Source organism: Solenopsis invicta, chromosome 9 (assembly GCF_016802725.1).
Source record: "Solenopsis invicta isolate M01_SB chromosome 9, UNIL_Sinv_3.0, whole genome shotgun sequence".
Classification (NCBI taxonomy): Eukaryota; Metazoa; Arthropoda; class Insecta; order Hymenoptera; family Formicidae; genus Solenopsis; species Solenopsis invicta.
Window position 1 is genome coordinate 16,887,921 of NC_052672.1, and position 23,865 is coordinate 16,911,785.

General features: G+C 38.9%; 1 protein-coding gene and 1 long non-coding RNA gene across 2 annotated transcripts in view; one reads left to right on the forward strand and one right to left on the reverse strand.

Moving 5' to 3' along the window:
- LOC105206848 (phytanoyl-CoA dioxygenase) overlaps positions 1-23,865 on the reverse strand; it is a 131,992-nt gene that overhangs the window by 89,983 nt on the left and 18,144 nt on the right. The window contains exon 2 of the mRNA XM_039453365.1: positions 2,019-2,115. Within this exon, the coding sequence (XP_039309299.1) occupies positions 2,019-2,021 (3 nt within the window). The 5' untranslated portion in view covers positions 2,022-2,115. The remainder of the gene's footprint in view (positions 1-2,018; positions 2,116-23,865) is intronic.
- LOC120358628 overlaps positions 1-23,865 on the forward strand; it is a 98,417-nt gene that overhangs the window by 14,191 nt on the left and 60,361 nt on the right. Inside the window, exon 2 of the long non-coding RNA XR_005575527.1 lies at positions 22,380-22,434. This is a non-coding gene — a long non-coding RNA (uncharacterized LOC120358628). The remainder of the gene's footprint in view (positions 1-22,379; positions 22,435-23,865) is intronic.

A 23,865-nucleotide genomic window follows, 5' to 3' on the forward strand; every position in this document is an offset into this window, starting at 1 on the left:
GCGATTCAATAACCTGTTAATAAATTCACGATTTACAGCCGACCGTCCGTCGCCGCGTCGCGCGTCGTAAACCGATGGGAGGAATGAGTCTACGCACGTAATATAGATTCGCTAACGCACAAACAATGATACTTTCCGTGAGCGATAGTGACAACATTTTTCTCGGACATTTTTATGTACGCTTCGGGCATATTCCCCGTCCCGCTGCAACGTCGTCCCATACAAGTGTGCACGTTGCGGCGCGGAAAGGTCGGGAAATATTATGCTAGCAACACGAGAGAGTATGAATTATTTAAGCGCGCGGTGGAGGTAGAAGCGTAGAAACTATACCGAAGGCATTGCATCGTTTTGTAATTTCTGTCAGCGGTTGGAATTTTATGGTTACGATCTCACCACGTTCGCGCTACGCGCGCAAATAGGTTGCGCATGTGTCATTTCTTCGGATTAAATTATAATTTTAATCGCACATAGAATTAACCGCACATTCATACTTGATATGTCATACGGTTCAAAAACGGTGTCTTTCGATGTTACGTGTACCATGTTCTCCAATTTTTTCAATAATTTCTCCCTTTTATGTTTATATAATAAATCTATACCTAATACATCTTATAAAATTTTTGAAAAAGCTTTCAAAGGTTAATAGAAAAAGCATTCAAAGGTTAATAGAAAATTATAATTGACTAAAAAAAAAAAAAATTGTAATTCTTAACACTTTACGAATTTATCAAGCCTGTTGTTTCTTAATGATTTTTTTGTTGATTTCTATAGAATTACAGACGCTATTCTTTTGCTATTATTTATGGAAAATTTTCAAAAAGTTGAAAAAAAGGCACATAAATCTAGAGATTTGTTAATCTCTTGAGACCCAAAAGAGCAATTGTCACGGTAGCGGTACCCCATGGATGCATAGATAACTCACGTATTTCCGTAAATTATGTCTCGCCGTGGCACTATGATAGTGCAGTCTCGATCTAGTGATATATTCCGTCAATTAAGGGTGTTCGATAACCGGAAATTTGTCGACCATGCCGGAAAATGGATTTAGATTGGATGGCTTTCCTAGAGGGATGTTGCATAAGCCAAAATATGGAATAGATCGTTTTGCTGTCGTTGACTCGTGATTTATATTAATTAGATTAAAAGTTGACAACTTCAATACACATATTGTATAATTGCAATTGCTAATAAAATAATGACACATGCAATATTTGCAAAGATTGTTAAAATTCTATTTTTTTTTCTTTTTGAAACTTGATTATAAATTAGATAAAAAGTTTGTTATTAAATATCGCTTATTTCAAACTGTTTGTACTTTTTAACAAAGTGAAATTAGAATATAAAATTATTAAAAAGTTATTTGTATAATTATCAAGTAGATAATTCTGGCAATCAATTTTTTTCGAGTTCTGTGATCAATTTCTCATATTTGTTTATATATTTGTTTATATATTGTATATGTATATAATAGAACACGTATGCGCATCTAACATACACAATGTATGCATTTATTTTCTAAAGCATATATATTTTATAAAATATAAACTTTTATAATTCGATTAACTGCCACACATTTGTTAATAATTCAGCGCAATATTTAAACGAGTACATAAATATTGAGAGTGAGTAAATATCCATAATAATAAATATAAGCAGTCATTATAAATGCATAGATTTATTTGCTTTTATGTTATGCATCATAATTCATTCGTGGTTTATTTTAAATGAGTTACATTTGTGTACATACATTGTACGGTTAAAATAACTCTTCCTTTTCTGTTAAATAATAATTTATAAATGTTTCTAGACGTGTAGATGCGCAAAAGAATTGAAAAGATATTAATATAATAATGTGACTAGAATTTTAATAATCTTTGCAAAATTTTCTGATAGAAATAATTGTATCTATTAGTTGTTTGTTGACAGTGATAATTAAACTTATTTTTCATGTAATTTTTTTCTACTATAATTAAAATTATAGGATAGAATTTAGCTTTATTAATACATCATTCACTCACCATATCCACTGCTATTTGTCCATCCCTCACTGTGCAGCGCTCCCTTTTTCCTCCGTATTTGTGGTGGCGGTATGCTCATCGAACCATATTTTCATTCCTGTCACAACATAAACCGATTCATTCAAGCACCCTTCCACTTCATCATCCACATGAGAGTCGTTATAGTCAATTCGTACGACGTAGATTACTATATAATACCTATGATTTTACGCCTACATCATGACTTTCAGCCAGAAAACACGTAATGATACAATTGTACAGAGCGTTCGATAAATATACGGTTATGCGTTTTCTAAAAAAAAAATATTAAAATAACGTTTACTTAAAAATATCAAAATGTCAGCTTATCTTCAACCATCACAAAAATTCTCACGCGAGTTCTCGATAAGAAATGTTATTTAAATTTGTTTCTCAATCATCAGATATGGAATAAATCAGATATAGAATATTCAAAAATATGCAACTATAAAATTTTCAAGTGCAATAAATAACGATTTATTAGCGTTTAAGCAAAGTCATGAAAAAGTATGAGATGGAAATGTAGAGTTCCCAATTTTATCTCTCTCGAAATTCAACTGTAACGCCAATTCCCACGCCCTTCGCGATCAGTCTTTCCAGATGGCGTCCCAAAAATGTAATTACTTTCGTATGCGCGGCTATAGGTGTAATCGATTTGGTCGATTTGGATGAAAATTGAAACGACCGAAAAAATTTTCCAAAAATACCTCAGTATCGAGTCACGCGATTTCCATTTTGCACAAATCGAGTTATGATAAAAATCACGTGTAAAATCTCTCGCGGAAAGAGATCGTCATTATTGGTTCAGCTTGAAATAAAAGTGGTGACGTTTAATCGTATTGCCGAAAGTTACAGACTTTCAATGAATTTCAACGTGTGCAACAATTATCAAAATATGCAGGCAGATGAATAGCTTGCGCTTCAAGTAATCTGTATTCAGCAAATCTCCTCATATTTCTTCATAACAATGTTTTATTTTAACCGTGGATGTATCACACAGAATGTATTAGGATTTTAAACAAATTCTCATTTTTTTTTGACAAATAAAGATTTATTTAAAAAGTTGATACTTTTATGTTGGCAACAATGATATACGTGTAAAAGAAAAAACTAATTGCTTATCTCTTTTCTCTTTCTCCTGTCTTTTCCTGAACGATAATGTTTTTCTATGTATCTTAAATCATATTTCTTTACAGATATCTCATTAAATTATATTAATCGATAAATTATATATATATCATATAGAAATAAATACATATTATACGCATACAACGTGTAATATTTGTAAATTAGCATGCAATTAGCTATATAATCCTGTTAGTACTAGAACAGTTGACAAGTTAACATGATATAATTCGGCAATGGTCCCTTTTAAATCATAAAATCGTATTACATTCGCTCTTTTACATTCAACGCGCACGGCACGTTGCGTACAATATTGCGCGTTTACGTTTAAAGTCTCTCCTCTCCTTTCCCTCTCCCCGTAGGCTAATGGGAAAACTAGCGTTGCGCGCGACTTTTTACCGTTAGATTAAAATATGCAAATAATCCGGGACCGACGCTCGGCACTCGTAACTTGGTAGCCACCCTCCTCGAGCGTGCGGCGTGGCGCGGCGCGACGTGTCGCGTAACGGCGCCAACCCTCCCGACCACTCACGAATCCGCAAGCCGTCCCACAAGCCACCCGCTCGCTCGCATCTCACCCCTAGGCCCACCAACACCTCCCGCACTGGCGCAGAAACCCCGCGTGATGTACGTATTCGCCGTCGCGACACCCGGGGATGTTCGCGGAGATTACGAGGGTGCAACGCGGGGAGTACGGAATTACATTTTAATTTCATCGGTAGCACGCTCCTATTACGAGTCCCTTCACCGCACCCGTACAGCGCGCGACATAAACTATCGGCGATTGAAACAGCCTTTACCTTCGTAAAACGGAACGCCGCGCCGGCCGGTAGACCGCGTGATAATTTTACACGTTTATTTGGACTGCTATCAGATTACTTTCAATATAAATAATAACTTTTCAAATAAAATCGTTTCATTTCTCTCTCTCTCTCTCTCTCTCTCTATCTGAGCAAATAATTATGACAATAAATATTTCTAATTTTATTATGCTGCTAAAGGTATTATTTATTATAACTAATAAAATAATAAAATAATAAAAATTGTAATGTTTAAAATCTTATCACATTTGGTATTTTAACCGTAAAATATAAATAACAAATATACAGATATAAATAATATTTTTAAACTATCATTTATATTTAAAGATAGAATATATATTGTATATATGATTGTTATTAAATATGATAAATTTGTGTTATCATAAACAAATTGTATTGCATTCGTAATTTAGCAACACAGTACGTATCCTATTGTAATAATTTTCTACATCTCTCGCAAGATTACACACGTTTAAAATTAAAATGAGGATGTTAGGTGAACCGTTCTGCAGAAACGTGTAACGGGCAGACGTAAAACATGTATACATTGCGTTCACACCATGACATAAACCGTCGCTAAACCGAGGTACGGACCCAAGGGTTTATACGTAAACGTACAATAGCCAAAAGCATTTTCCATATGCGGATAGATAGTGTGTTGGAGTACTCACGCGCCATGTACGCGTTTTTGCTCGTGTGGCGGTACATACGCGTACCATTTCTACTTGCTCGTGAATACGATCCGCTACGCCATGCCGGGGTCCTCTTTAACAACTAGTTCGCTTGCTCGCTCTCCCTCTCTCTCTCTCTTTCTCTCTCTTTTTCCCGCCTACTCTAACGAACAACGTTGTAATTTCTACAACGTGCACCTGTTGTAATCTAGCGCCGAGAATTTTCACCATACGACGCGATTCATTCGAGCACTCGGCGCGAGAAACGTCGCGGCCTTTATTAAGTTTTTGTCGTTGTAAATTCTTTCAATAAACGTCGAGCGTAGGAAGGCGTGAAAATCATAACGCTCGCTTTACGCGCGATGAGATCTCGCGTTGTAACTATCGCGCGGCTGGGATAACGCGTGCGCTATGCCTTCTCTTATTTTCTTTTTCTTTTTTTTTTTTTACGTTCCCGCAAACGCGACCGACTTCGCTCCGCATCATAATGCGTGTCGTAAAAGTTTTACAGTACCACCCGTCGCGATTTCCAAGAGGAAATTCTACAAAGTTGCGCGATTCGTTCGAGCGTTTGCAGATTTTTGTCGGAGCATCGGAAATTTCTGGCAAGATTTCGTCTCAGTCGACGGAAATTTGTTTGACATCGTAAAAAAAGTACGCTGTCGTTGTCGGAGAAATTTTTGGCAGGTAATAATGTCACGCACCTCGACGCAAGATGGATGCATAAAACGCAACTATAAAAAGCGCGGTAGAAAGAACGACGTTTGTTTATTGTTCCTACGTCTCCTTTTTATTAAGTACAGAGCAAGAAACTTTTATCCCGCGAAATGAGGGCTAGCTAGCAGAACGGCCAAAACTTGCGCGCCTAATCTTGACACGTCGAAACTTGCTCGCGACGCCGCGACGTTCGCCGCACTAACGAATCTCAAATTTTCATCACGTACCGAGAGGCGCGTTCATTTAAAGCGCGGTAAAGTTGGATCCATAGGATTCGTACAATCCTGCTGAATGTAGTCGCGCGACTCAGCCTGCTTAAATTATCATCTCTGCAAGAAGCAGAAGATACAAGCGTCATCGCCGCAACGCAAACATCTCTGAAAACTTCGCAATTTGGAATATCTCCAACTTGATCGATTACTCGACGAAACGGATAATAATGACGCGGGCAAAGTGAGAAACAACGAGGAAAATCAAATATTTGCGATCTGACGAGGTAACTAAGAATAAACGTTGTTGAATAAGCTCCTCGTATTAATCGCTACGTGTGATGTTATCCGTATAATAGCCGAGAGAGAGAGAGAGAGAGAGAGAGGGGAGGGGGGGGGAGAGCACAGAATTGTCCCAAAAAGTTCCGCACGCAGAAGACTCCCCTTTCGTCCGAGTTTCATTGGTATTTCGCTGCATCAGAGGGTTCATACCCAGTGTGTTCGCAGGCCGTATTTTCGCCGTCTCTCTCGTACTCCCTGCTACCTCGTGTCCCTTTCTCCCTCTCTCATTTCCCGGTTGGCTGCTACTGTCGGGTTTCCAGCCCTTCTCTCATTAAATCATTTGTTCTCCGACGTGGACGCCGCGCCGCGCCGTCGCGCTCGCCATTCCCGTTGGCGGTGCAGCGCAAAATATCCGGGCGAATATTTCGAGAATAAACGTCGACTCGTCTTTTCTTCTTGTGCGAGCACACCCCCACGTCAAATTCATATCAAGGTGTAAGCATAATTCATTATGATTTTCGCGCCACGCGTCGTCCGATTTATTCCCGTGGAATATTTCTATGATGAATAATGTATGCGTATTCACCCGCCTATAGCACGTTGTATTTTAAGGAAAAGTTATCCGTATCCCGTTAACATCGTTATGCTATATTTGCAAAAATCAAATAATATTCGCCATGTTTAAAACTCTTATTCCGTCCTTCTGTTATTCGTTGTTATATAATTTAGACGCATATATTATACTTCAATATTTAAAAACACACGAATTTGAAAAAGACTGCATGAATCGTTTAATTCTTTGCACAATTTAAAAGAAATTCTTGTGGAAATCGATGGCAGAATGCAACAGCAGACTATAGCAAAAACTGTTATTCGCAAGTACGACAAACGTGCTAATTTCACATGTTGGTGGAAATAACACGTTACAACATCGGATAATTGCATGTAATAACACAAGTGCATTTACGCATATACTTATTTTCATATGCAGTTGTTTTTCCACAAAACCACGACTTTCATCGGTGACGGTGAGCGATCTCAATTGACGATGCTAGGATACGCATAGTCCACCCGGATTATGATGACCCATCTACCACGGTCAGCTCGTTCAGTTTCGATTTATGGGTAACCGATAACCGGATTCGTTCGCCCCCGTGCTCTTTCTCGTGCAATTCTTTCAGCCACTATGTCAGTCCACCGCCTGTGTGCTTTTTATGAGAATGTGCGATAACATCGTGGAGCTACGTCAACAAATTTTTCTCGAATATTGTTCTCCTCGCCGGGAAAGTTAGACGGCTACGAGTTGATCTTAAAATGCTCTCGATATTTTTTTTTACAAAAAATTAGTTTACGATTATATAATTAATTTGTTTAGTTTTATTGCAATAATATCACACAAAAATTTCATTATTAATTAAATTAATTCTAATTATAGTATACTTTTCTTTTGTCTTTTGTGATTTTATCACAACGGATATAATAATTTGTTAGTAAAGTGTAATAATAAGTAATCAAAGTTAAATTTGCACTTAAAAATTTGATGAAAGTATCGTTTTTCAAAAAGAAGATTAATTATGAAAAAGAGAAAAGAGAGAGAGAAAGAGAAAAGAAATTCAACTAATCTGTTATTGATGTTTAATAAAACAAAAAGTACTTAAATATACGAACAATCGCTATCTTCCTACAGCTTCATTAAAAAAGAATATCGATGATCAAGCGATCGGCGAAGCATCAACCCTTCCGCGTTGCTCTTACCGTCGACCCATTTAGAAAGCTAGGCCGACCTTCGTGCGCCGTTTTGTCACACTCCGATATAAAGGAGGGCATCAAAATGCCCAATGTCCACGCCGCGCGTCGGTGTGAATATGTCGATGAATGTGGCGAGCGGGAACGAGTAAAATATAGGCAGCCGAGTGAGAGAGGTATCAGCGCAGTATTGCTCTAACGCTTTAAAGCGCGGATTATCCTCGCGGCTTAAATTCCCTTCCTCCGGTCTCGCCGACGTCAGTGAGATGGTATAGCCAGTATAGTCGTCGCTGCATTCGTTTCTCCTCGTGGCTGCCACTGGAGACTCGAGCGTTCTTTTTTTCTCTTTCTTTTTCCCTTTTTTTTTTTTATTGCCATAAAACGACGCGCGCGAGAGCTGCAGCGAGATTACAACGGACAACGGACGGCGTTTCGCGCTAATGTTATTAAAAAGCATTCCGAGTGGAAATCCCAACGCTCGTGAAACCACGTGCCGTTACTATAGCGCCACTACTGCGGCTTAGAATTCTCGTCTGAGATCGAATTTCATGATACGTATTAGATTATCAAACGTGAAAAATGGGATTGGCCAAGTCTAAAAATCCAATTGTGATCGTCGCTCAAATAGACTATAAAAGAATCCGTAAGATTTCTTGTTATATAAATTAATAAAATGTTATATGAATTAATTGACTTAATATCTAATATAGTTAATTACTCAACGACAGAGAGAAAGGGACAGGTCTATATTTAAACACGTGCCAAACTGTTGAGCACGCAAACCGCAGTGTCCTCACACGCATCCCCGTCAGGGAATGAAGCTTTTTTTAATCAACGCCGACCAGTGGTCATTACGACGTCCTTTTAAAATCCTATAACGTATCGCGGCGCGGCGGCGCGCGGCGTGGCCATCGAATCGTGGCTGAAACGCGGGGTGTGCGGGCGAACGAAACGACGAAAGCGAAAATATCGCCGCCACCACCCGCGGCCCCTCGAAAAGAGTCCCTTCGTTATGGGCGACCGTATTTCACGTCGTTAACGAGCGCCGCCGCGTTTTGTCGCCGATAAACTCGCGACAGCCACGACAGATACGAGGATGAATGCCATGCTCCATGCGGATTGATGGGGGACATCAAGCGCCGGTCAACGATTACCATATTCTGAGTGACGACGTTTGCTCGTTGAAAATCGGAGTAAAAAGTCTCCGTCACCTCCGGCCAGTTTTCCGACCGCGGATAGATCGAGGAAAAAGAGTCTAAAATATCGTTTATAAGCGTGCACGCTTGTTTCACACCCCCCCCCCCCTGCTGAATTGCCCACGACAAAGACAAATAATTTTCTAAGAAGATTATGTTGCATGCATTAAAACAATTTGTCTCACTACTTTGCTTGCAACTTTGTAACCGTAAAATAAAAAAAAATGGAATGTTAATATAAGTAGGACAAGATAAAAATAAGATAGAGATAATATGCTTTAAATATGATATTTTATACATCTTGAATTTGCAATTTGTAAACGTATTCGAAATAACTTTTGCTCGTATGCGTATCTACGTATTTAGATCTAGAATATTAAAACTAATAAAAAAATTTTTTAAACTAAATACAGGAAACTTTAAACTTAAATAGATTTTAAAATCAAGATGACTCAAAATTTCGTTTACCGAACCTTGAAATTAATACTTTATAATAAAAATGAAGATTACTACATTATTATCCGATGTTTAACAACTATGCATAAATGTCGTCTGACCATTAAGAATACTTAACGTGATTAATAACACAGTCTTACAAAGTAAAACAGCGTACATAAATCATAGCGTTATACAGTTGAATATAACTCATTCTAGGTGGACACATTTAATGCAGTCTGTCTTGCAGAAGGCATCGCGCTATACAATATGGTCGTACGACTCAATCGATGAGAATTATCACGCGACGATGGTTATTGTATTCTAGATAATTTGAATAATGAACATTTTCCCAGTTGGTAACTCTAACTCGTTTATCCATTTCTCAGAAACGTTGCTGCATTAAAAGCGTTCGGGGACTGCGAGACCTTTTTTTCCTCGAGACATAATATAAAGAATATTGCGAGACCAAATAGTTGAACCGTCAATATCTTTCCTAATTACACTTCTTCGTGCACGGACTGCTCCAAGTTTTTCCCTACTAAATAAAAAGTCACGCTCGATTTACGACACTCTATTCCCTGAAGAACTTGCACCTATATTACCGAAGTAGCACGTTTGCGTCTACTTTCCCTATTTGCATAAAAAATAAAGTTGACAAAGAACAGTTTTTATTTTTTTATTTTTTTCAGCTCTTTTTTTAAAAATAATGCTATTATATGCCAACATATATAATAATATAATAAAATTTTATATACTCTAATCATATTTTATTAAGCATCACAATTTGTAACATAAATCTTTATGCAACATGTAGATAATTACTTTGACCTCTCACATTTGAATTCATAGGATAAATTGCCTTAGCTGATAAAGTTCACACAGAAATGTAACTCAGAGAGAAGTTTCAGTAATTTGGATAGTATTGAGAGAGAGAGAGAGAGAGAGAGAGAGAGAGAGAGAGAGAGAAGTTAGGAAGGATAGGTGAAGACGTGGTGCGAATCGGTAAATCAGAAGTGCTTTCCAATTAGTATTGAATTCTCCTAGCTCACAAGGTTTACGTAATCTATCTAAAATCAGTAAAGATACAATCACTTTCCTCGTTTATTAATTACATGGAACTTGTGCGAATCTCCTATCGTCGAAATCAGAAATGATATGAAAAAAGAAATCTCTGCGTAAACTTTTGCTTTAATATATTTTCCACCATCTATCGTCAAGAATATTTTTTTAAGTCTTGAACTTTGCTAATAAATAACGCAGTGAACGGTAAACGCAATCATCGAGTTTAAGCATACTGTGACGGAGACAGCTTGAAGCGTACGTTAAGAAGATTGCAGAACTTATTGAGACCTGTCGATATCTGAGATGCTTTTAAAGCGATTTACGTTAAAATAATAAATGGAAAATATTCATATTGACTTTTTAACATTTGTCTAATTTATCGTAACGTGACTTATTTAAAACAAATAATAATAATTTATTATTCCTTAAACTTTAAAAATTGAATTATTTTGTATCAACATTTTGTGGCTTAACTAAAATAGAAATAATTAACTATTACTTATGAGCGTTGTTGAAAAAAAAGATATTTAAAAAATTTATATAAATTGAATAGATATCAAAAAGTAAAATTAAGATTTTAATTTTAATTTTATTCTAATTACACAATCCCAAGTGTATAAAAATATCTGTCTTTATCTGAATATTTTGTCGGAATTCTAGTGATTCCGCCGCAGCGCATCCTAATGTAACGAAGCTTTCGGAAGAGATTTTGTCCCAAAAGGGACGGTCGGGTATTATCTCGCATAGCCCTCGCTTACTCCCGAAGGTAACCTTCGAGACTTTCCTACATTAACTCGTTTCAGCGACGCAAACAATTCCGAGCCGGTCGTTAAGGATCCGTTACTACTAGTCGCTTGAGAAGTGAGTGCTCTCACTCATTGGCCACTTAGTTCTCGACTTGTGTCGCTGATAGTTTAATTAAAAACTGTAAACTTTCATGATATCGCGGCAGACAAGAGTATAAATTTAAGAAACATTGAAAATTATATTAACCATTCACAAGACTAACAATAAGATGTATAAAATAATTTTATCTTCTTGGATTATTATCGCAGAGAGTTAGCATGATGTTCAAAAATAATCCTTATCATCCTTTGTGTGTTTTAAGTTTTTAAATGTACAATAGAGATATAGCAACGGAACTTGTTGAAAACAAAAGTCAGACTTCGGATAAATAATGGCATTTTCGACTCTCTAATTAAATTCTTCTCGCTTTACAATCATGTAAACAACATGGCAAACTCATTAAGAACTTTTTAATTGCTTCTCATTGTTAGAATGTCTCAGACTAGACGTAATGAGCGTCACCACAATTTTAAACAAGAGGGCCAACTTAGCTTCAAGGTAGAATTTTGCGGATTTATGTAACTTGGTAGGATTCAATTGCAAACGCGTTACATACGCTTTAGCAGGGAGCTTAGACGAGGTTAAATGGGACGCTTAACGCACAGCGTCAGAAACGTAATGGCGTGTGTAGTAATAGTAGAAACGGATTTGGCCACGGCCACGATGATATATTCGTTTCATTAGCCAAGCTTAGTGTCCCGGAGTACCCTACCATTCGCAATCCTTCCGTCGAAGAAGATCTCTGCCTATATATTTACGGTACCCAATCTTCCGCAAGCAGTACATTCCTGACGAAATTTATCTATCGCACTTGCAGCAACGGCTACTTCATGAAAAAAAAAAGAAGCGCCAAGAATTATCGTGCCAATTTACACATTTCATAGGTAGCCGAAGTGCCTTTGATTCAGCGATTAAAAGTATCCTCTTGCCTTCCGTACAAGAAGACTTTAGAGGGAGACGCACGTTAAATGAGAACAGATTGAAGGATTAGAGGATACACATCCGGTGCCCTTGTCACGATTAGAGAACGTGATCAATTACGCTTAATTACAGAAATTACATTATAGGATTTCGTGCAAACTCTAGAACGGTCGCAAACACGTGATCGCAAGTATGCAAATGCGCAAGATTCTTGCGAGGCCTTAAATCGCAACGAGGTTGCATACTGATCTTAAAACAATTATTGGACAATGAAGTAAAAGATTTAGCTTGCCAGTTCCAAAATAAGATAACGGAAATTGAATACGGGTTAGGTGGACGTGAATTCGAACGTGAAGCGAGGGGGAACAATAGACATTTGACATTTCTCCCTAGATTTACGACAATTGATTATTCGGATCGCATTAAAATACGTATCTCATTTATCCATCCATCGATTTTATTTATGACGTGTTCCGAAATTACACAATAGTCTGCAATTCACGCGATTAATAGTTTTAACAAGATCCAAAATAATCGTCAAAACGCCATCAATCATATTGCAACATTGTAAAAATAAATGATAAAATTTGTCGAATCTACTCGTAAATTTTTGTAAATTTAAATAAGAAACTCAATTTTATCATCATTTTCAGTTTTGCATTTTGCTTTTATACACGTTCATTGATATTTCTCGTAATCAAAATCCAATAAATTTGATGTTCAATGTATTTTAATACTGAACTAAAGCCTCAACGTTATACACTATTTTGACGCATCATTCGGATTTAGACAAACCGGTTATTTACAGCTAACATTAATCTAGTAAACAATCGCGTCGTGATTTGTGAAGAAGTCCTATATCCCGACGCTATTCACCGATCCTGAAGCTCGAGGATCGCGGTAAGCTGTTTCTACCCTTTGTCGTGTTATCCGGAAACTACGGACTCGCGCGGATTATCCGAAGAAGGTTCTCTCGTCCCTCAGGTTGGATGGGGTCGACCGCAGGTTTACGTCAGATTGAGACGAACCGGAGCGAGCTGGACGAACGCGGAGGAACAGCAGCAGGGAGGGAGGGAGGGAGAGACAAGAGCGGAAAAGCCGCGGAAACGACGACGCGGAAGTGGAAAAGCTTCCACTGGGAGAAGCGAGAAGGGGTAGGGCAAGAACAGGCAAGCGGAAGACAAATAAAGCGAAGTGACGGGATTTGACGATGTGGAGAAGGAGAAAAAGGACGAGAAAGGAGGAGACGATCGCGGATGAAACGCAGAAGCGAAACTGTGCGAGCATTAGGGAAATTGAAACGGTTTTCTTTATCTTTCAAAGTCCTAGCTAGAGATAAGGGCTCGCGACATACAAAGCGTACGCGTCTCGTTTTCGACTTCGATGGCGGTCAATGGTCTTCTATCTCTCCGACAGACAAATCTCGCATGCACCGACTTTATATCAATATGCACGCTACGTTGCATTCTCTTTTTCTCAATCACATAATCGACAGATGTTTAGCAGCATCGAGCGCGAAACGAGATTGCAAACGTGTCGAGAGTTGCGTAAGTGAATTAATAATTTGATAATTAGTATTCTGTAGAATTTTCGCGAGGATAATGATAAATACCGGTGTGATATTGACGGGGTGTGTGTTCCGGTCATTATAGTTATTAATTAAACGGTGTGCAATTCATATTAATATTATATCATTACTAAAGTGCTTGATTCGTGTTGGAATTGTAATCTAATTGTGTGTACCGTAGCGTATCAAATGTCAGTGTTAAATTGCATTCCTCTCAGACAATCGCTCAATTTTCCGGTATTCATAATTATTGTGCATTTCGATAACTATATTTTTAAGCGGGGGCATTCAGAGTATAAAAAATTCGCGCACTTAAATCGTATAATTTTTACCTTATTACATTTTAATTGCAGCCGCATTTCCGATTTCACAAAAATACGCTTTACCGAAATAATTAAATTCCTTCTCGCTCTTGACGTATATTTTTATTAGTCAAGGATACCTCGCGATAGCTGTTCTGGATTAAACGAGAATTTTATTATGCAACACTCGCGCAAGAGCTACCCCAAGGTACTACTGCAGATCCTGAACATTCGCCGTTTCCGGGAACGTGGTGTTCGGTACAGTGAGTCACAGGGAACCCTGAATATGGCCGCGCATTTCCACACACGTTCGTAATCTCACGCGCACACATACACAAATATATGGCCTCTATCTCGGTATTTACGATACCGCTGGAGCACGCACGTGCGTATGATGTACGGACCTCGGTAAATCTCGCAACAGCCACAGCAACGTGCACTCTCCCTCTCTTCCCCCCGGGTCCCCGGGTCCTCGGGTCTCTGGCTCGAAGGGTTGGCGGGGGGATGCTCCGACGGGGGCGAGGGCGTCACATTGGACCTACCTACCAACCCCGCTTTTGGTATTCATGCTGACAGGTCGCCTTTATTGACTGTGGATAAACCGCGCGAGAGCGACTGCCGTCCGGATAGCCGTGCGCGTGTCTCGACGGACGCGCATACACGTGTGCGAAACACGCACGCGAACGCGGAGTACGCGGAGTACGAACAGCGGCGGCGGGTGAAGAGAAGAGAAGAGAAGAGAAGAGAAGAGAAAGAGAAGAGAGCATCATCGGTGGGTAGGCAGAAGCCGCGGTGGCCGCATTCGTATGCCGGCGGCACGTTTGGCAAATACGTGAAGGGCTTTGGTTTTCCACCGCGAGAATCAAACGATGCTGTCGTATTCCGAGCTCGCCGGACAACCACCGCCTTCCTTAGTCCCTCGCCTTTCTCTTCGTCCCTCCACCTTTGCTAACCCCCATAATTTTATCTTTAATATGGGCAATCAACTATGAATCATTACCAAATCTAAAAATATAGAATTCTTTCTCAACAACTGTGTCGACGTTACATACAGCGACGTTTAATATTTTTATTATTTTAATTTACCCTAATTTCCTTTGCACGTGATTAGTTTTAAATTTAATTACTAAAATTAGGATGTGATAATTCTACAAGTTTTAATTAATATTTTCATATCGTGATTTGTTAGATATTGAAAGAAAAATTCACACTTCTCGCATTTCAAATTACAGATGCAGAAAGTTTTATTTTTTCTACGATATTGTAAATATCAATTGTAATTCTGTACGTGTGTATAAACTAATAAAAAAGATTACTTGATTTAAATAAATATGTTATTGGTACTATTTAAATAACTTATTTAAATCAAAGTGAATATTACTTGCTTGTAACAAATATTATTGTGATTTTATATAAAGTAATAATTTGAATAGTACGAATAACATAATTATTTAAATCAAATAGTGTTTTCTCTCAATACGAAATTGGATTTCTCGTTATTTATTATCATAGATGAAAGATTATAAAATTTGTAAGCGATTGCAAAGCATATTTGCAAATGAACGTTGCAAAATGTGAAGAACATGTTTTGCTGTAAAAGCAAGATTACTCATATGAAACGTGGGACACGCTTTCGCCCTTATTTTAAACTACACGCTTTTGCTTCTACCTTCGCGTAAAAGCATTTACTTCTATGCGTGTTACCATTAACCTATGCCTGGTATGCAAAAATAGTTGTCCTAAATTGCAAATAAAAAGAAGCTTTTATCTTTTTTTTTTTAATTAACAGATGGTCCGTAAAATTAAAAAAATATGAAGGATACCATTGATGCGTAAAACACGTGAAACGTTTGTTAGGTGATTCCGCGCTTTAATTCGCGTAAGCAAACTGAAATTGTTTCGCATGCCCTTTGAGGTTTCCACACTAGTACTCGCCATGCGGCTCATAGATTCCACCTAAAGCGTAAGTCTCCGCTTTAAGCTCATTCTCAGTGGCTCTTGTGTATAACCCACGCCTCTTCGGGGATACTCGATGTGTTGCGAGTTTGATATTACGGCTCAACCGAACCTACGGGGCATACCTACGCCCCCTTGCCTGGTCGTTGACCCACCGCGGCGTTTTCCGCTATTCCACGCCGCCGCGCCTCCGTGTCTCCGCGTTATTCCACTATTCCACGCCGCACTGACCGTTTCGATGCATCGGCATCGAATGCGGATCATTGTACGATGACATTTGGGACATGCAAATGTCAGAACTCGTTATTACTGCCAATTTTAACTACGAGAGTAGGAAAAACGCAAAAAAATTAGTACAAACGGTTGCGGATCGATAGAGAGAGAGAGAGAGAGAGAGAGAGAGAGAGAGAGAGAGAGAGAGAGAGAGAGACTTGTTTTGGTGCAGTACAGTTTGTGAAAAATGTACATATTATTATTATTATTATTTTTTTTTATTAAGTTACATCGCGAGTTTATAAAACTACGTTTGTATGGCGCGTCACGAGCGAGCAATTCTTGGCGTTAACGTAAATATTAACGTTAAACATTTAAACGATGTCCTGCCGTTGCTGTAATATAACGCGCGCATAAATTACAGCATAGGATTTAATACAGAAAGCGGATTAAGCAATTAAGGCAAGAGGGTACGCCGCGTATAGCAATTTTTGCGAGGAAATCGCGCGTCGAGCGGCTTGATATAAATATTTATGTGTTTGTACCTCTTCTTCCGCACAGTGCGACCGGCTTTGTGCATAAATATTCATGCGCATAATATGGGTCCCGATGTGCAGTTTGGCCGGTATTTTAGATTCCGGGGGCGGGCTGAAGGACGTTTCTAACTGACATTTTCTGCATCCGCAAAGTTAATTACCGCTGTAACATGCGTGAATTTTACGCCCTTGTTCTGTGAAAAAGACGCCATCAAATATCTAGATCCATGTGAAAATTATATTTGTGTTACTCCGCGAAGCAAATACACGGCGGCGCATGTTAACGCGACACATGTTAACGCATTGCTAACGTTTGTCGACTGATTTTCGTTAATGAACTCTGAGCGGAATTTCTTCTCCGAGCTTACGCTTTTCTATCGCAAATATCTCTATACCTTTACACCTCGCAAATGTAAAGCGCGCATAAATTTTCTCAACGTACATGCGTATGTACGTAACACGCGCGCTCTAGGTACAGATCCCACCCACATAATTAAGTGAAATGCCGTGATTTTCGGCCGAAAATAACGTTTTAATGAGGCGTTTACCCCGCAACGGTTTTCGCTTTACATTTCCAGTCGGTGCATAATTGCGACGTGCTACGCAAACTATCGACGGATATCCAATGCTATAACAAGATTAAAGCTAATTGCGATAGTGCTTTTATATAACGTTTTCACCGTGAGTACAACAACGAACACGAATCGCGCGCACCGCTTGCACATGCATTATTTATAGTGGACCAGAAAATAGTCTACACTAAAACTCTTGGAATAAATTCACATCATGAATAACATGTACATGCATGCGTGTAGAACAGATGTATAATTATTAGCATTTATACCCCTAAAAGTATTACAAAGCAGTTTTTTCATACTTTCAATATCAAAGTGCACGTATAACTAATTAAATTCCAGAGTTTTGTATAAAACAGAAATAAAAAATTTAATAAATGTATAATCGTCCCGTTTTGCGTCCCTGTGTTAGAATATTATCAACTTATTACAGTCCAATAAAACATGATGAAAAAAAAGATAAATTAGCACAAATACTTGTTAAATTGTAAATAAATTCAACTAGATTTCTGCTGAGCAAATATCAAAAAGTAACGCAATATCGGTGCAACATAATATGTAAAGATATGTATAATAAAATTTAATATCAAACCAATACATAGAGTGTCAGTTATTTAACTGATTATATATTTCTGTATAATTTGAAAAAAAGTGTAGACAAAAGTGGAAGAATTAAATGGCAAATACGAACAACAAACAAGTGTTTTAGATAAATTAAATTAATGGAACAAGTGTATTAGATGAACAGAGAAAGAATATTATCGCGTATTTCGCTCTGTACTCGTATATTGCGCATGTAGCGAGCGTTTTTTGTCCGATTTTTTCCAGCGATCGTAACCGCCCGTTAAATTACGCGTGCTCGGAATAGAGGCATTTAATCGGCGCAGGCCGCGTACCAAAATCACCTAATTTTATATTATAATTGCAAACCGAGCTGACGCTAACGCCCACCCCGACCATGACGGACGACCGTTTGAAATAATTAGGCCCCAATTACGTCGTATCGTATTCTCTAATTGAGCCCGCCTGCACGTGTCGCGCGCGAGCGTGCGAAATGCCACGCGATGCCCGCTTGTTGGAAGCGATGTCGGCGGTTAGCGCGTTAAGTGGCTGCAATGAAATGTAAAATATGCTTGTTAACACGATAACTCCCCTCCGGGGACTTAAAAACGGGACGGCGCGGCTTGGCGCGGAGTGCGCGTGCGAGGAAAAGAGAAGAGAAAGAGAGAGAGAAAGAGAGAGAGCTGTAGTTTGTAACCTTTGCGGGAGAGGAGGAGACAAAGGGAAGGCGGCGAACTTGCGAAAAGGGCGGCGGCCGTCGGTGAAAAGGCAGGATGGAAAGTATGCAGGCAGACTCTGCCACTTTTATTAGAAGCCCGTGTACTTTTTCCTCGCCCTCTTATGTCTACATATGTATTTCTATGTAAATAGCGGTTAAGTCCTCCCCCTTCTTTCTCTCTCTCTCTCTTTCTCTGCATCATGCTAAAAGGTTTATCGCAAAATTCAAAAGTTCCAGTGTATAATAACTATTATTTGCTGTGACTACTGTTTGTGACAGTGCGCGGTACGCGTATGTACAAATGTAAATTTGGGCGGTATCAAGGTATATGATTGTACCTTCTTGTAATTGGATGCAGAAAGTTTCACGAGCGGAATACATTTTAGGCTAATTAATTTCTTGGAATGTCGCGTCGGTATTATTGCAGTAGTCTAGAAATTTTATTGGATTTTACTCGGATAAATTAATGTTTCTTTGTTTCCATCGTAATTACTTTGAATTATGCATCTTCTGTGAATAAAAATTATCAATCTCTCTATTGCGAAAATCGTACAAAAGGAGTTAATTTAATCTTTAGTTATTATACAACTCGGCCCTCTCTATTAACTCATGAATATTTGTGATTACAGGATGTTTGGTCATGCATAAATCATATCGTTATTTAAATATTAAATCATTCTCTCTATAAGTCATTATCAATGTATAAATATTAAATCATTCTATAATCAAATTTTATTCCAACTAATCCAGATCGACATTATCTCATCGAAGACTGGCAAAGTTTTCACGATGAAAATACCTTGAATTAAAAATGTACGAATAAAAGGCGTAGAAGCTCACATACATGTAGCAAACGTTACATCGCCATAAATTTTAACGAGATAAAAATAAAGATGCTACGACTAACTTCGGGATATACTTCTCGGCCGTACGAACGTGTACAACTGTTCTCATGTACCAAACTTCTCATCAACATTTTCGTGTACAATAATACTCGTGTACCGCACGTGTACGAACGCTCGCCGACGAAAGTGCACCGGTAATGTTCGTCGGTGGTGCTAACTGCCGCGCGCGATGTGAAATATGACCGGTCGTATCTCTCGTACGGCAGGCTCGTTTTACATGCAATTACGATTTGTATCGGGGCGTAATTTTCCTCCGGGGCGAACGAAAGATCGGTGCGATGGTTCTCTCTCTCTCTCTCTGTCTTTCTCCCTCTCTCTTTCCGACTACCTCGGCAGTCTGCGCACGACATGCCCGCAGGAGTTACACAGAACGAAATGAAGGTCCTCGGCAAATTCGATTCCTATCCGTGAAAGCGCTCTTCCTCTCCCTTTCGCCTTTTCTCTCTTTTTCCCCTTCACCCCTTTTTGTCCTTTCGCGCCTTTCGTACATTTCCCGATCTCGCGCGGCCCTTGACATTTCGCCCACACACACACACACACGTCTGCCATCTTTTCCTATTGGCGCGCGTACGTAATTCGCAGCCGTGTCACCTGCATCCTATTTTGCGGTAATTGGCGGCTACCTTTGTCTTGGAGAATGCCGATACGCCAAGTCGGAAGAAGGACGCGAATCGATGGCGCTTCCGCTCGGCGAAGCTTATATCCTGTTAGGGATTGTGCGGCTATCCAAGTATCGATTTGACGGTACAGACGCGTTAAAAGCGATTTGCGCGAGAGAAGTCTGAACTAGTACATCGACTGTTAAAGGTTCTACCACGCTTCACATCGTCCCTGTATCCTTCTTACACGAATTGAACTTGCACAACTCTCTTTGAAACGATTGCGACCGGCTCTATTGAAAACTATAACTTTGAGTGAGTGAGAGAGAGAGAGAGAGAGAGAGAGAGAGAGAGAGTCAATATTCCATCAATTATACCAAAATTCTGAAAAGCAAAGTGTTAACTTGATAAAAGTGAATGAAACGACGAGAAATAACATCCCATTTGCCGCATTCAAAGTTCTCTTGTCTTTTCAATGCGAGAATATCTAATAGAAGGAAAAGTAGGATTGACCTGCTGGTAAGAACGCGTCTCTGCGAGAATGCAAGTAGAATCGATTGATTGTTTACGCTAACAGTTTGAAAGGGGATCAGGTAGACGCCTAACCAGACTTTCGTCCCGCATTATCTTTAACGAGTTACCGGAAAGTTTCTGTAAGAGAACCCCTGGGAGCTCGAGTGTGGCGAGAGGGGAAGGCGGAAGAAGAGAGGTGACTCGGAAACGACGCGGACGAGAGGAGGGTGAGAGCGAAGGAGCTTCCTGCAAAGAATATAAACAATGCGTTTTAATTAGAGCCCCTCGCCCCGATGAATGCACAATTGTTGCCCCCGGGGGGCTTTACACTACGCCTCGACGCCACCGTCCTCCATGTTTCCATCTCTGCTTCCGGTAGGTAACGCTGCGTGCCGTGTATATCAGATGCCCCTGACGTGGATAAAACTAATTTCTCCCTTCACCTCGGCGGGGATGCGGTTCATTTTTACTGCATACTAATAGCGCGGCTACGCGCCATATTACGACAATATGCAATCTCTATTCAATGGACATTCAAATAAACTCATATAAATCCAAATACATTGTAGAAAAGATTCTTTATCATACAACATTCATCGTACGATAAAAATGGATAAATAATACTGTTATTTCTATCAGTTGCGAAAGATGATTCGTCTCATTCTTTAAATTATATTTGTTAGTAGAAAATATAATATATAATATATAGGGCGTTCCAATGTAAAATATTATTTAAATATACCTTGAATGTAATTAAGAAATTTTAGAAAAGATTTTAGACAAACTTTTAAAAATATTTTAAAAGATTTTTTTCTATTAATAGTTAATATTATCAATAAGCCTTTGGCAGCGGAAAATGTACCTTTTCATGTCAAAGAAAAAGAGAAAAGCGCGAAAAATATGAATAAATCTGTTAAAAGTTTTTAAAGATAATATACATTCCAATAATGTATATTCCAAATTATTTTACGTTTAATGCATGTGCTGCGAACGTTATCTTTTTGGAACAATTTTAAAATGTGTTCTGCTTCGCTTTTCTCTCAATAAAATTAAATCCCAGTGAATTTCTAGAGAAAGAGAAAGAAAAAGCGCGATTTTTCTCTGTCACTTGAAATTTTTTATGTTACTTTTTATACATTTGGCTGAGTTCTATCAGCGTTTCTCCGTCAGAAGGTATATGAGGACGCGCGCGAAATTCTGCAACAACCGACGGTAAACGTGTCTTTTACTTGAACACGTGACAATAATTCCGCTTGGGAGAATCGCAAGTTTGTGTCCTCGTGTCGCGTTAAAGCCAGCACATGCATACGTGCGTGAGCGCGAAGGTCCTAGAAGCTGTAGCGTGCGACACACGTGACCGGCTTGCATAACGCAGCGCCTATTGTAATGCGCAATGACAACGTCGTGTGTTAGCTTGGGTTCGATCATGCTGGTGTTGTTATTGCGGCTGCCCGTTGTCGTCGGGTCTCGCTGGAATTTTGCGATAAGGCAATTTATATCGAATCAGAGAACGAATCGTGTCGTTCGCTACAATCGACCTCTGAAATATTGTTTAATCTTAAAAAAAATTTACATATTGAATTCCAATGAATTTCATACTCTATTCCTTTCTAAAACGATGCAAAATATATCTCGTGTATTCCTCGTCACGAAATTTTTTTAATACCTGTCAGATCAAAGAGCTTTTTCACTAAAACGGACTAAACTGAAATATATTTTAGTTGTGATATAAGAAAGGTACATTTTGACGAATAGAACTGGATGAATCTTTGAGCACGATTTAATTGATATGATATGATAAGTTTAGAAATTAATACAATAAATTAAAAAAATAAATTCTTAGAAATTTTAAATATTGTTACAGGTATAGGAATACAAGCGGAAGAAAAAATGGAGCTTGGAATTCGACAAAAAACCAGGTATACAACAGAATTTTATCCTTTTAAAAAATCTATGTCTTTGATTTAAAAAAAAATTACTTTAAACAATTTTCGCATTTGATAGCGCGAGTAAATCGCGCAAGCGAATCAGACAGTCATTCGCTCAATTACTTTTAATCTTTCGTACGAACGACGCGACGTCTATACTTCCGCTGGATAATATCGCGTTATAGATACGTACGTACGTGATGCCGGGGGTTATTATTCTCGTAAGAAACGACGACGATGAAGCATGAAAACTTAACTGGACCATAAAGGACCGGCGCGCGGTTGGTAACGGCACTTTACGAGCTTCTCTATTCGCGAATCGTCGCGCTTCACAGACTGCTTTTCATGAGCAGCGAACGAACGGCTCGCGATCCACTGACCACAAACGAAAACGGTATTCTCCTTCGGCCGCACTACGGTTAGCGATAAACCCCAAGGATGCGCGTGGCGCGAGGTATACAGTCGAATAGTCCGCGATGAGAGCCACGCGAAATGCCGGCCGACAATATCGAGAACGAACTGCTGTTTCGGCATCAAAACAACGTTGCACGCGATCGTCGCAACACGCGCCATCGCACCCTCTCTCCTCCCCGTGTAGTAATAATAACGGCGACATCGTTGCCAGTGCAGTTTTGTAAGCAACACGACCGATCAAAGTATCTCGTATTCACCCTAACATTTTTCTCGATAACTCAATTACGTCCTTGCAAAATAATATTGTAATGAAAAGATTCTTACATCAAAGACGAAAATTTTCACTTCATTAACACACTAATAAATAACGTAAGGTTATCAAATCTGCACGTTTTAATGACATTTTGACGTTGACGAAAATGAACCAGTGAGAGAGAACCCACTGAGAAAAATTGATTATTTTTTTAATATCTTAAATTGCATTCTTTCCGCTCCATAAAAATGCACATAAAAGCGTTTTAAAAATGACATTTATGCTGCGGGCACGTTACATCCTTTCGTTCTATGTCTCGTTTAAAGTGCAAGTGCTATAACGAATTAAGCATTTTAATCGATTTTCCTCAGCATCGACAGAAGATATAATATCTTTCGTCTGTGCCAGCATCTCTTTGTTGTACCAGTAGATTTCTTAGTCTCTTACGCGAACGAGAATTGAATTGTTGCCGCGTTATTGTACATATTGCGCGGCGTTATAGCCTTTGGAATTGGGTCAAACAGTTAACGATCGGTATCCAGGCTACGAGTCAAGCCCACCTACGCGAATGCAGGCGTCGTTCTATCAACACGAAAGATAATCGCTTTTGGCGGAAGATTCCCGGGCGCATCATCGATTATCAATATTTTCCACGTTCCAACGCAAAAGAAAATAATTAACTTTATAAACCACAAGATGTCGAATATTATGGGATTTAATTCAAAGAACATTTGGCCATAATAACATGTTCTTGA